We start from the raw sequence: 14,627 nt of genomic DNA, 5'->3' as shown, positions 1-14,627 counted from the left end.
TTGTAGTTTTGCAGTTTATTTGGATTTGTCTTTAGAATTAAAATTTTGTTTTGATTGGGAGTTTATTTTATGCCCATAAAAGGCTCATTCATCGTATAATAAAGACATTAATTTTTTAAGTATTAATCATAATGTGAAATTTTTCACTTTCTTTTTTGTTCTTAATTGAACAGAACTTATCAAATATTTTCAATATTTGTAACGTTCAAACTATCCGAAATTATCAAAGATTCTCATCAGTCATGGTGTTCAATAAATTTATAGCAAGGCTCATAGTTTTGTAATCAAGGGGTTTACATATTATCGACGATTGTAGTGGTTCAATAAATTATTAGATCAAGCTTCAAACTAGAGTTTTAGCTTTCTTGGGATTGTGATTCAATCTTTTTGTTGGTTTCGGAGCTAATATTGTTACGTGGGTTTACATCAACTTAGCAATATACAAACTAGGGAGTGAGAAAGCAAAGAATGGCTCAGCATTTTATCATCTTTAGGCCAAACATTTTTCAGTGGGTCTATATTACCTTTTTCGCACGTACGACCCTATTTTCACCTTTTGACATGGGAAAGGGGAGTCATAGAACCAAAAAGGTACTGCATAAGGGGAAGTAATTATCGAAAAGAAATAATAGAATTTTATTACTTTTCTATCTATGAATTCCAAAATGACTGACCTATCGTAGAGTTATAGATCACTACAAAAGAAAACAATCAATGATGATTAAAAATTAAACTATTTGAAGAGATGCTTTTAGATTGCCATACTTTCACCAATCCAATATCGAGAGAAACTATTCATGATTGATTTACTTAAATTTCAGGTTAACTCTACGTGTAGTGAATTATGAATACCATGAAATCAGAATGGTAAAAAATGATAATCTGAAAGGCGCATCTGTACAAGTAAAATTGATCATACACTCCCAATCCTCAAACAGAAAACACTTTGAATGAAAAAATAGGAAGTACTGGGTGAAGAAGAGAAAATTAAAACATATGGAGACAAGACAAAAGAAAAAGGAGTCGATATCTGCATCTTGATGCATTATCAACTTATTTTCTTTAGTGGAAGTCAGCATTTCAAAGTACATATCCATATCTCACCACCTTCTCCACCACCAACCCTATAACATTTTTCATTAGGGTAAAAAACTACAAGTATTGTGATAAATTCGAAAACCCAAACTTGTGGTAAATTATTTATCTAGATATACAGCCATTTTCGACTTGTTATGTAAAGTGAATTATACAATATTGAATAGTAAAATCTTGTCGATGTACAGTCCTCTCAAACTAAAAGCATCCAAAAATTATTATAATACACTATTTGCAAGATTGCCACACAAACATTTCTAACTTGTTATATAAGATGAATTACACAATACTAGATAGTAAAATATTGTCCTTGCAAGCTAAAAACTTCGAAATATTCTTACAATGAACTATCTGCAAGATAGTTGATTGCAAATAGCCGTTGACCAAATCGCTAAACTATCTCATTTGAATAGGTGATAAAAAACTTGCTTAGAACATGGGTCTTCTCTAATAATATTATGTTGAACTACCTCGTACGCATTTATATTTTGAATGTTATTGAGATGCGTAAATCAAATAATAGAATGCATACAAAAGTCACAGAATTAAAGAATTCTACTGTTGCTCTAAATTACAAAATGGGGGCCACAACACCTTTTTCCACATTATAAATAACCCCTCCTCTTTACTTTTCTTTCACCTTCCATCAACAACTTTTTGTACCTGAAAAATCCCATATAGACCAATCCAAAACTTCTGCCTGCCTATTTACCAATACCAGTCGAAAAAATGCAGCCCAATGAGTTAACACAACTCGATAGTCTACTTTCTTCAGACCTAAACCAATACCCTTCTCATTTTGGCCTAATTCACAACAACACACCAGCATATCAATTTAACAGATTTTCTAATTTGTATCAACTTCCCCCAGTTCAAGAATTCAATCCCCAATCGACATGTAACTGGACTTCGGATGAAGCCGATGAACACCAAGTCAGGGTTATAAACGAGAGGAAGCGACGACGAATGATATCAAACCGAGAATCTGCACGACGATCACGTATAAGGAAGCAAAAGCAACTCGATGAGCTTTGGTCACAAGTTGTCTTGCTCCGAAACGTGAATCATCAACTGATAGACAAATTGAACTGGGTTTCGGAGAGCCGTGATCAAGCAGTACAAGAAAATTCTCAGCTAAAAGAAGAGGCTTCTGAGCTTCGTCAAGTTATCACATACATGCAGCCCCAAAGTCCCTGTCGTAATCTGATCATAGATTTTGATGATCATGAATAATGAATTGACTTAACTCAGGGCCAGAACTGAATAATTATATGAAGAATTGCTTTGTGGAGATGAATCAGGGTTTAATTTTAGTCTTCTCTCTATCTTATGTTCTTTAGTGATATTGGCTAGGTGACCCTACCTTAATTACGTAAAATTTCTCCCATCAAGGAATATTATGTATATCACTATGTACAATTATCGTCTTTCAAAATTGGGTGTAATCCGTACTAAAGATAATCGAATGCGCTTCTCATCTTAGTAGAATAGTGCAAGTGGATCACGTTTTAGGATGGTCAAGTACTTGATACCATCTTCAATGATTGTTGAAAATTAAGAGTCAATCATGATGATTTATCATTTAATTAGAAAGAAAATTATTATATTAATTACTATATGTAAGAGAGACAATAGAAGAAGAAAAAGGAAAGTCTAAAACATAACTTTTAGTCAATGTTTCAAGTAAAATACCTAGTGTGTATTTGAGCTATATTATTTTGGAATAATATATTTGGAAATAATAAATTGATGAAGAATGTGTGATTAAAAAATGAAGAAAAATTTTGAATTCGAGTGTAATATTATTTTATTGAAGAATATGTGGTTGAAATGATATCAAATTATTGTTTGACAATGTATTTTTTGAAAGAATGCAAACCAAACAGGGCCTTAAAATGTTTTCGATGAACAGTTAAGTGATCATGGTCATCTAAATGAGTAAGTTGCACTTCCTCGCTCGTGGAGGTTAAATTCATAATTTTTCTTGTTAAAAACCCGGATGTAATTAAATAAATTAATAGAAAATGAGGAAGAAAAGGAGAACAAAATTCAAACATTTTGTGCAAACACATCCAACTAGTCTCAGCCATCCCCCCCCAAGTACCCCCACATGTCCACCCTCTACTTGGCTTGTTCTGTTCCTTCACCCCTACTACTTGGAGTTAGCTTTGGAGAAATATATATATATATATATATATATATGGGTTGCCTAGATTCTTGGCAAAATAGATTGACGAAAAGAGGGAGGAAAACTTTTAGAGTTTTGCTAGTCCCCCCTATAGGCAGGGGGTCTGTCCTTGGAAATCCCTGACCTATGTGGCCCGGGATAAGAGGCATTAAAATTTTAAAAGAACGAATAATATTTTTCCAAATAAGTGAGGATTTTTTCATATTAGACGAAGTAATGGTCTTTCTAACACCATGATTACTTTACCGAATTGAGTACTTGATTTTCGTTTGACAATAAAAATATTAGAGGTCAATTTTTGAGAAGACCTCTGTGTCTTGTAGTTAGGGAATAGACCGTCCATCCGCGATAACTAAAAAAGGTTGAACCCCAACCTTAAGGGTCCCTCACCGTCCCTGTCCTGGAGCATCGTGAGGGAGGTAAATCGCAGGTTATGCCTCCAAGGATATAGGGTGGAAGGCTGTTTGTACACTTTCACTTATCCAAGAGCCAAATCCATATTTCAGGATTCGAACCCTTGACGCGGCAGCCTCAAGCAAAGTTGGATTTTTCCACCCTTCCCTTTTACCACTTGGAGATGTGCCCTGGGGGCAATCCATCCGCGATAACTAATATTTATTCTTGATGGTAACTGGTGTAGTTTAGGGTTCGGAATATGGACAATTTTAGATTTTTTTTTCTTATAATTAATTTATAAAATTAGAATTTTTATTACGGTATTTTAAAATTTAGAATATGATTATATTGCATTATAACTCAAGCCTCAATTATATGTTCAAATTCTCAATATTCTACAAAATCAATGAGTTTTTGACACCTAGATTTCTTGCTTTCATGATTGAATCTAGGGATGTAAAGGAGTCAAATCGAGTTGAATCTCGTGGCTCGGGTAAAAAAAGGCCCAAACTTTTTTGGTTCAAGTCAAGCTGAGCAAAAGCTCTATCGGAAAATCTAGACTCAGCTCAGGCTTTCGGCTTGCACCTTACCGAGCCTAGAGCTGCCCGGGGCTAGCCTAGATTTCAAAGCATTCCAAAGCACATCATCATCTCTATGTTAGGCAATTCCTCAAACATTTCTAGTGCCTCATTAATTAAATCAAGCTTCAAGTAACAACACACTAATGCACTATCTATGAACAAATCAAATTCTAACCGAAGTCTAAACAACAAACCATGAATCTTTTTCAAACTTACAGAATCTGGACAAGCCTTAATCGCAAAAGGGAAAATAAACGTGTCGGGTTCCATACCAATCAGCTGTATTTTACAATAAAACTCAAAAGCCTCATTCGCCATGTCATTGACAGTAAGACCTGTAATAATAGCGTTATAAACGAACACATTGTGAATGCCGTTTGATACATGAAAACCCATAAAGTATCAGCAATGGAGTAACTCTTGGAGTACATATTGATAAGGCTAGTTGTAGAATCAGGAGACTCAAGATGCCATTAACAATCATGTGAGTTCTCTGCCTCTTGAAAGGTCCTGTCAATGGGCAAATGATTGAACTGATGCAATGCAAGATGGGAGGCCCGGGGCAGGGTGCGAATTTGTGTTGGCTTGGACGAGAAATTAAGGAAAAATTGGTAATTTTGTTTTCTGAACAACGACGCCGGATAGATGGTTCTATGCATTAAATTGGAATTGATTGCAAAACATTCAGGCAAATTTGGAGTGGTAGTAAACACCCAAGAGGTCAAATGATATTTTCTTACTCGCTAATGTCTTCAAGAGTGGAAAAGTAAATGCTCCGGCCTAACAGAGATGATGTCGTGCTTTGGAGTGCTATTACCACCATTTCTGGCAGGTGTTTGCGTGTGACCCGTGTCACGAGCTGGCTCATAAGCCACACAGGCCAACTACATTTGAAAGTGAGGCTCAACATGAGGAAAAGCATAAAGCGTGGCAAGGTATGGATGCCAAGCTTCGGCCAAGTTGTAAAAGCTTATTTTCTTATTTTAATATTATTTTAAAATTTTAAATCAATCTAAAATTATTTAATGATGATGATGATAATAATAATAAAGCACGAGGTGTGGCATTTTGTACCCACTTCGCACATAGGCGCCTCTTTTTAGAACACTATAATCAAAATATTAAATTAGGATTTCCATTATAGTATTTTCAAATTTAGAATATATTTCTGCTGCATTGCATAATAAGAAATTGGATTTAGTGAAATGAAAAATTAAATATTCTTAATTATGTGTCCAAAATTTTGATATTTTGTCGAATTAATCAGTATTTGATGAGTAGCTTTAATTTCTAAATTTATGTGAGAATCAATAAGAACTAGAAGTTTGTTTAGAAATTTCATCAAAATACGCTTCGGTGTTCTCCTTGACGTTCGCCCTGTGTGTCAAAATTTGGATGATGATGGTTTTATAGAAAACAATGGCCTTGATGGATGCCATGTGGAGAGTGTCAAACTTAATGTAAAAAAGAATATACATATAGCATGATTAATAAATTTATGTGAGAATCAATAAGAACTAGAAGTTTGTTTAGAAATTTCATCAAAATACGCTTCGGTGTTCTCCTTGACGTTCCCCCCTGTGTGTCAAAATTTGGATGATGATGGTTTTATAGAAAACAATGGCCTTGATGGATGCCATGTGGAGAGTGTCAAACTTAATGTAAAAAAGAATATACATATAGCATGATTATTTTTCTAATTAACTTTCCATAGAGAATAGAACTATTCAATATGATAAACTGGAGGTCTTTGCCGGAATGCCAAATATGAAGCCCCTTTTTGATGCTCATTAAAATGTGTTTTTATGAGAAAAATGAGTTTTAGAATAATAATTTTTTATAGAATGTGTGGTTTAAAGTAGGGAAACTTTTTGAATTTATGGGTAAAACACTTTATTGTGAGAATGTATGATTATAAGCAAGTCTTAGAAAAAAAGAATTTTTAGGAAATGGTAGACCAATGGGATGTAGTCTTTGGTTAAGCTTTTTTTGTGACCCACAGTCTTTAAATTAATTAGCTTTTAAGTTAAATTTTACTTTCAAACATGTTTATATATATATATATATTTTTTTTTTCTTTAGTTATAAGTAATAAAAAATACTTCTTTCAACAACGATAATATATGATTTATTTTCTAAATACTGACTATTTTTGTCGATATTTGATAAATAGATAGAAATAGATGGTGGATAATTTAGCTTTTGATCCCCCTTTTTTTGTGACCCACAGTCTTTAAATTAATTAGCTTTTAAGTTAAATTTTACTTTCAAACATGTTTATATATATATATATATATTTTTTTCTTTAGTTATAAGTAATAAAAAATACTTCTTTCAACAACGATAATATATGATTTATTTTCTAAATACTGACTATTTTTGTCGATATTTGATAAATAGATAGAAATAGATGGTAGATAATTTAGCTTTTGATCCCTATTTTTAAAATTCATTTATTGTTAAGGGATAAAACCTCACATCGATTAAAGATGAAAGCATAAATCAACTTATAAGGTTTTGAACTAGTCCTCTTAACAATGTAGACCTTTTAAGATGGAATTTTAAATTTTAACATGGTATCAGAGCCTATTAAACTCCAACGAGTGATTCAATTCGATTAAAACTCATTATATGAGCATACGAATTTCAAAATTTGTCTGTGCTCAAAGAAGCCACCATCTTGTGGGGCATGTTAAGGTATAAAATCCCACATTAATTTAAAATGGAAACATTGACCAACTTAAAAGGCTTTAGGCAATTTTTCTTAACAAAATTGATCTTAAGCTTTTTTGTGACACAGTCTTTAAATTAATTAGCTTTTAAGTTAAATTTTACTTTCAAACCTGTTTATATATTTTATCTTTTTCTTAGTTATAAGTAATAAAAATTACTTCTTTCAACAACGATAATATATGAGTTATTTTCTAAATACTGACTGCTTATTTCTCTAATTTTGTTGATATTTGATAAATAGATAGAAATAGATGGTGGATAATTTAGCTTTTGGTCCCCATTTTTTAAAATTCATTTATCCTTAAGTTCACTTTCAATTATATATTTCTTGAAACCTACAACTTTTACTAACTTTTCAATCACTCATTTCATAAATTGTAATTAAAATTTATTAAAAATCTAGATTTTAACTAAGCCAGACATGTGTTAGTTAAAAATTATATATACTGAAAAATTGCATAACAAGAAATTATTTAGATCTACAGGAGGGGTTAAACTAGCAAATTGTGGCATGTGTAAACCTAGTGTCCTTAAAATAGATTCGTCATCTCATCGCAAGTACTTGAGGTTTCATTGGAGCATATGTCTCCCGACAAACTAAATTTTCATTAGAAACAGAAAGTGCAAAAATTTGCAGTCCGTGGTTGTGAGTGATGTGGATCCTTCTAAAGCACCAATTTTGGTCCGTTCGTTCTGACATTCATATATGCAGATTGCATGCACACACAAGCTCAAGGTTTGAAGTATTAAATTAGTCCGTGATCTAAACCCCATTGCGCCCGCACGTGAAGAGAATATCTATACTACACATGATTACACTTTACAAAAATGTAGTCATGTATAAACTGGTATTTGCCTTGTTAACTTTCTTATGTGGGACAAACTATAATAGTTTTCCCTTCAACACATAATTTCTTTCAATTGATCCACCTCTAACTTCAATTTCTTATTCATCCGAGCATCAATTTTGACAAGTAAATATATAATTTCGATGTTCTCACGTAGTAGGACATGAATTTACTTTGATCTCTCAAAATGAATGAACGGATCCCACACAAAATTGTGCCAAAATCAGCCTCGTAGAGCTATTTTTCCAACAATATGGCTTGATAGTACTCGTAGATTTCTTGAAATTTGTTAATAAAACACTACTAAAAAACATGACTTCAGGCATAGATTTTTCGCTCCTGAAACCTCGATATCCGTTGTTATTACTCTTTACCAACGGAATATTTGCAACCACAAATCTGTTGCTAATTTGAGGGTCGCTGATAGTTATTAACGGATCCTGTCGTAGGTAAAAAATAAACATTTTACCAATAAATTTTTCGTTAGTAAAGTGTGAATCTTTTACCAACGAAATTTTCGTTGGTAAAAATTTTAACCAATACCAACTAACTTTCTGTTGGTAAATGTCTACCATTACAATTGGTAAAAATTAATGTTGTAAATAACCGTATAGGTGTGAGCCATGATAAAAAATAAAAAATAAATAAAATTATTTATTTTTTATTATTGTTGTTATTATTTATTTAATAATTCTAATTTTTTTTAACTTTTAGCCAACCGAATTGAAAGGCCAAAATATTGTTTAACCACTTATTAGACTACGAATTAATTTATAGAGCGCAACTTCAAACACTTTGTTGTGAACTTTTGATGTGGGATAAGTGAATTACTTTTACCAACGGATAATCCATTTCTAATTACCAACAGATTGCATCTGTTGGTAATTTTTCGTAGGTGAAAAGTTATTTTTTAGTAGTGAAAAGTGATTGGAGAGTATATAGACAGATTAGACATAAGGTAAGCATAGGCTAAATATTATAAGCTTAGCTCAATAAATAAATACTTCAAAGTAGCAATCACATACAAGAAAGTAACTACTTTTGTAAAACTAGTTCAACGCACCTGAGCTGCAATTTACAGAACCCTGATTGATTTTAATTTGTGGTCTAATCTAATAAAGTTAATACTTCTACAGAATTAAAAAAATAAATAAAAAAGGAATGTTTCTAGTATCATTAGAAGTCGGCAGGTTTTGCCAGGTACGTGGGGTTGCTTTCTCCAGCCATGATGACTACGATTTTTGGCTCCATTTCAGGCTGCAGTGCATGCAAGGGCTTTTCTTCAGCGTCATTTGGGGATGATTTTCTGTACGAGCATGCTAGAAGTATCAATGCTACGGCAATGATTCCTAACATGAGACCCAAACCGCCAAATAGGTATGGGATCGGCGACTTCCATGTTTGGATTTTGGCACCAGCTTTGGCTGTGACTGTGGCTGTGTTATTATGTGCTGGCCTCATTGATCTCTTGTTCTCTCTTGTCGCAATTTCGGCTGGAAAAGTTTTCTCTGAAGAAGTCTCCTCTCTTCCGGCCCAGCTGTTGAGGTCAGGAACTAAAGATCCCCTTAACAATCCAAGATTTAGTTATCATATGCTACTTTCTTCTCTCTATTTCTGTATCAATGGGATGAGGACATGGTATTTCTATATTTATATGGGGAGTTGAGTGGGGGTGGGCAGGGGAATTAAATCCAAAGTGCATGGATTAGGACAGGGATTCAGATTCTTTATTGTAAAGGAAAATTCTGAACACATAGGGTCAATGACGGGGCATTAGTCAGGGAATGAAGTGGCTATTTTAATTGGCAGTGTTTTCCTTAATTTTTTTAACTGCCATTGAGAAAATGTCAGTTGTATGTGTATCATTGACTCTGTCCCTGATACAGAATTGATCCTCAAAAGCATTGATTCATCAGAAATGTCTCCGGTTTGGCTCCCATTAAGAATACATTATTTCCAGAATCCCATTATAATGGCGACCAAACAAATGTGATCATCTACCTTAAGTTATTCCCCCAACCAAATTGTCAACGGAAAGACTTCCAAAGAATTGTATTCTGATACTTATTAGCTTAAGAATTAAGAATTTAGCACGACTTTGGTGATATGGGTATCACGACAATATAATCCATTAATTTAGCTAGAAATAGAAACATTAATTATGTAATTCTATCTAGTTATGGTATACCTTATTCCTTTGTTTCGTGTTTCATGGGGTTGGATTTGATACGGCTAGAAGAAATAAAAGAAAGAAAAATGTAAAAAATTTGTCATTGTCCTGTGTAATGTTCATTTCCAATATTGTAAGCAAATGAAATTCAATATGGTATCCTAGCAATAAAAAATTATATGCTCTAGTCTCTTAGCCACCTAATTACGAAAATTACATGTATCAAAAGTCTTTAATGAAAACTAAATTAAGCTTAGACGTTAGGAGACTTGGTAAAGACAAATTTCAAGTTACTAAATCCGACTCTCCAGAAAACTATAAAGTTTTAAATGAGTTGACTTAATACGATACTAGACATGGAGAATGATCATATATATCAAGTCCCACTTCCACTCATTTAATTAACTTATGCACATGTATGTCAAACGTTTCAAAAATAAAATAGAATAAAATTCTATTTCTATGTGAAACTACGTGTTATAAAACCTAAATAAATAAATTTGTCCATATCTGTCAATTTATACTTTTAAACATGGTTGTTCATTAGTTAAAAATGCATGGGAAGATTATCAATGCGCATCAATATGACATGAACGGACTACTCAGCCAAGTTAATTACGTAAGTTGTCCATGCCATTTATTAACAAGTTCTCTCATGAAAGAAAATGGAAAAAAAGATACATTTGCATATATGATAGTAGAAAGACGACATTTCTATAACTTGTCAGTTCAAAGCCATCAGCACTTAAATGAAACAGTAAACGACAAAAAGCACAATGAGCGTGATGTTTGCCCTAAGAAATAATGTGAACTCCTTTCACTATTAGCATCCAAAGGGTCGAATATTAGATAAGTTCTTTTGGCTCATTTATATATCTTTTCCATTCAATTCACCATATTTCGTATAGTAATCAACAAGTTTTCTGATTGTTTAACAAAATAAAATTAACTTTTAGATTTTGGGTAAGAGATAATGTCTAAAGAAATTTAAAATTATGTTTATCTATTGTCTAGTAAGATTAACACAGCGTACGAATATGCTTATAGTTCATTATTCTTATTAATCTTCACTGTGTTGAGGATGCGACGAGGTTACACAGTGTTAAGACTTGAAATTCCATCTTAAAGGTCAACCTTGTTAAGCGGAGTAGCTCAAAATCTTATAAGTTAATCTATATTTCGTACTTAACCGATGTTGAATTATATTCCGTTAACATACCCCCGTAAGATAGTGGCTCGTTTGAGCAGATCAATCTTGAAATTCGTATGCTCATTAATTGAGTCTTACTTGGATCGAATCACTCGTTGGAGCTAAATGGAATCTGATACCATGTTAAGATATGTTAAGGGAATAAAATCCAACATCGGATAAGTATCGAAATATAGACCAACTTATAATATCTTAGGCTACTTCGCTTAATAAGGTTGATCTTTTAAGATGGAACCCCAAGTCTCAATTTATGACACGATAGGAAATATTGATCACAACCTCAATAATGAACCTATGTGTAAAGAAGAGTGTATATAGGGTACATGTCAAGTTCTAATAATAGCCCAAAAAATGGAAATTAAGTCAAAAAACATGTGAAAAAGAGAAAATAAGGAAAAACCCGTCTAAGAGTAGCACTCGAGAGGTAGCTGTGCGCCAGTCAAGTGGTACACGATGCTCGAGCATCCACCTCTTATTGAGCGTTGGGCGTGGTGCCCAGCACCAACTTTCGAGTTTATTTCTTGATGCTTGGCGCTCTTCTGGCTCTATCATCTCCTTTTTCCCTCCTTGAACTCTAAGCCCCCCCCCCCCCCCCCCCCCCCCCAAAAAAAAAAAAAAAAAAAACAAATCTGATAAGGTTAGATGCCCCTCGCTGCCTAACATGCTTGTAATTCACTATTGCGTTTACTAGAAGATGAAAAGGACAAGTTGTATTTGTTTATTTCTCTCTTCTAACAAATATTAAAAGATTCTGAAAGGTATCTGATACTTTTACAGACAAACTAAATTTTTATTTCCCTATTCTATCTTCCACCAATAGCACTTTTACTTCTGTGTCTATTCTCATTTATCATCTTATTCATGATATTATTACGACACTGACTTTTAACTTCAAAGAAGTCTTTTTATCACACAAAATTCCTATACGGCTTTCCACTTGGATTAAGTATTGGTATTGTACTAAAGTGTGCCTACTTAATTAGAATCCAGTTCAACTGTAAGCTCTGTGTGTTTCTTTTATTAAATTTTGTATATCTATTCGTTAATGCATTGTTATACTATTTGGTTGTATAAAGACTTTAATATCTATAAAATTGTTAAATTTCTGAATTATTTAACTTTTAATAAATTGCAAAGGACAAAATTATAAAAGATTATGAAAAGAGATACGTTTAATCAATGAATTAGAGATAAGTGTTAGTAAAGATGTATGAAACTGGCATGATATTCCGTGACTTTATTAGATATGTTCCATTTTGGTGATCCGATTCTGGATTTGGGACTTTTTGTGAATGGAAGTACAAAAATTATGCCAGGCTGCAAAATAACGTGGCTCCTCCTGAAACTCACTAGCCAAATTTGGATACTTTTTTGGCTTTTCGTAGATTGTGAAAAGAGATACTTAAAATATTACAGGAAAAAAAAAGAAAAAAGATTATTGCTGAATCAAAGTAATCCTTGTCTAAGGTCAGAGAATATTAAGAGAAAATTACAAGCAAAGGACGGATTTAGAGCGAGAGAGAAAATATACAATGTCAATTATGTTTGGAGTTATTTAAAATAATTTCTTTTGAAAACTACCCTCATTGTTCTTCCTCCATTATATTTCTTCTAATTACTTCTCCTCTTCATCATCCATGCATGTTGTATTACTTGTACAACTAAGCAATCAAACTATCGCACACATTCATTTAACATATGGATAACTTAAATGATTTTAATCATGATTATTGTCGATCTTAAAATCCAGTTGGACTAAGCTGCCAATAGATTGAATTTGCCAATGTCCCGTATACCTATGGCTATATATGGTTTACCTGCACATTTAGCTTGCAAAGGCAATTGCTCCAAAGGCAGTCTATTTGTATTTTGATCTCCAAAGGCAGTCTATTTGTATTTCGATCTTCAAGTCATTCTGTCATTGTCTAAATAGAAAAATATAAAGTAATTAGATAGAAGATATATAAATAAGGGCTTTTGTTTTCGCATACCTTTTATTTCAACTTGCATGGAATATTTATAGGAGAAATAGGACTAAGGGAATTTTAGTCATTTTCAAGAACGGTCATAAGCATTTTGAGGTCCTAAATGACTAACTATTACGAGGCATTTAAACATAATTTTTTTTGCAAGTCTAACACTTAAATATTTAAATAAATAACATGTATATTCAAACAAATAATTTATAAAATCCAAAATAAAATTTATCTCACTATCAAAAGATTAGGTTAACATAATATTCAACTTTTTCACATTTAGAAATGCAAATTAATTATCGAATTATTCAAAATAAAATACACGATAAAAATTTCAATACAAGAACTCGTAGAGAAACTAAAAAGAATTGAGAATTTGCGAAACCAATGTAACCTCAACCTATACTACAAGAGCAATTCAGTCAAAGAACCAGACTAATTTTTTTCTGCAGTAAGAGATGAGGTATAAATCCAAAGAAAGCAAGAACCATTAAAACAAATCAGTGGTTTACTTAAAAATTATAGGGTATTGATTATTTAAAATAAAATGAAAAAATGATTACCAAAATAATAGTAGTAATAATAATAATAATAATAATAATAATAAATAAAATAAAAATGAGTCATGTTGAGACTTTTAAATGGATTAACCACCTCTTTTCTTCGTGGACTTCTCCGGGGGCAACGATATCTTCCTTCTTGGGTTCCTCCGGTGGTGGTGACAGTCCCATGGAATTGGTGAGATAAATTCAATAAAGCAATGTGCCTCATCGTAGCTTCCTCTAACCCTAGGTACAAATAAAATAGATGAAATTTTTAGGCTTTTGGACTCAAAGCCTTTAGGGTGAATTTATTTTATGAGGCCCTCAACATCTTAAGGCCCTAGCCTAGTTGGCAGGGGCGGAGCCCCATTAGGTCCAATGCGGGCAGATGCCCGCACTAAACTTTCGGAGTCCAATAGGCCCAAAACAATTTTTTTTTTTTGGGGTAAAGCCTATTTAATTAAAAAGGCCCAATTTCTTGCAGTCCATGGGCCGTTTAGTGACCCAACCCGACTTCTTGAATCAATTATAACCCATTTACGTTCAATTCATATTTCCAAACCCTTGCAACTTGAAATCTTGAAACACGTCTCTCTCAACCGGTCGACCCTCCGCCCCCCTTCGCCGCTTCTCGCCAGTCGGTAGTCGGCAGTCGCTACTCCAACTCGCAGGTGCCGACTCAACTTCCAGTCCACCGCCAGGCACCAGCCGCTGCGAGGCGTGAGCCTGCGACGCCGCCTGCCACTACTTCTGCCGACCCAAGCTGGAAGCTGCCCAACGAATGAACGAAAGAACTGATTCAACGAAGAACTAAGAAGGTGATTGAAGGTTACCTTGCTTACCTAATGTATATTTCAGTGAAGATGGAGTGTGGAAAATTCTGAAAAT

At 33.3% G+C, this 14,627-nt stretch overlaps 1 protein-coding gene across 1 annotated transcript; it reads left to right on the top strand.

Moving 5' to 3' along the window:
• Window positions 1–1,751: 1,751 nt before the first annotated feature.
• On the top strand, window positions 1,752–2,408 carry LOC111409661 (basic leucine zipper 43-like). Its single transcript, XM_023039683.1, has one exon. It carries the CDS (start codon window positions 1,825–1,827, stop codon window positions 2,326–2,328), a length of 504 nt encoding a protein of 167 aa, XP_022895451.1. The 5' UTR covers window positions 1,752–1,824; the 3' UTR covers window positions 2,329–2,408.
• The last annotated feature ends 12,219 nt before the right edge of the window (window positions 2,409–14,627 follow it).

The sequence above is a fragment of the Olea europaea genome, chromosome 14 (genome assembly GCF_002742605.1).
Source record: "Olea europaea var. sylvestris chromosome 14, O_europaea_v1, whole genome shotgun sequence".
Classification (NCBI taxonomy): Eukaryota; Viridiplantae; Streptophyta; class Magnoliopsida; order Lamiales; family Oleaceae; genus Olea; species Olea europaea.
The sequence above is the reverse complement of the archived record's forward strand: the minus strand, read 5'-3'. Positions and strand labels throughout refer to the sequence as shown.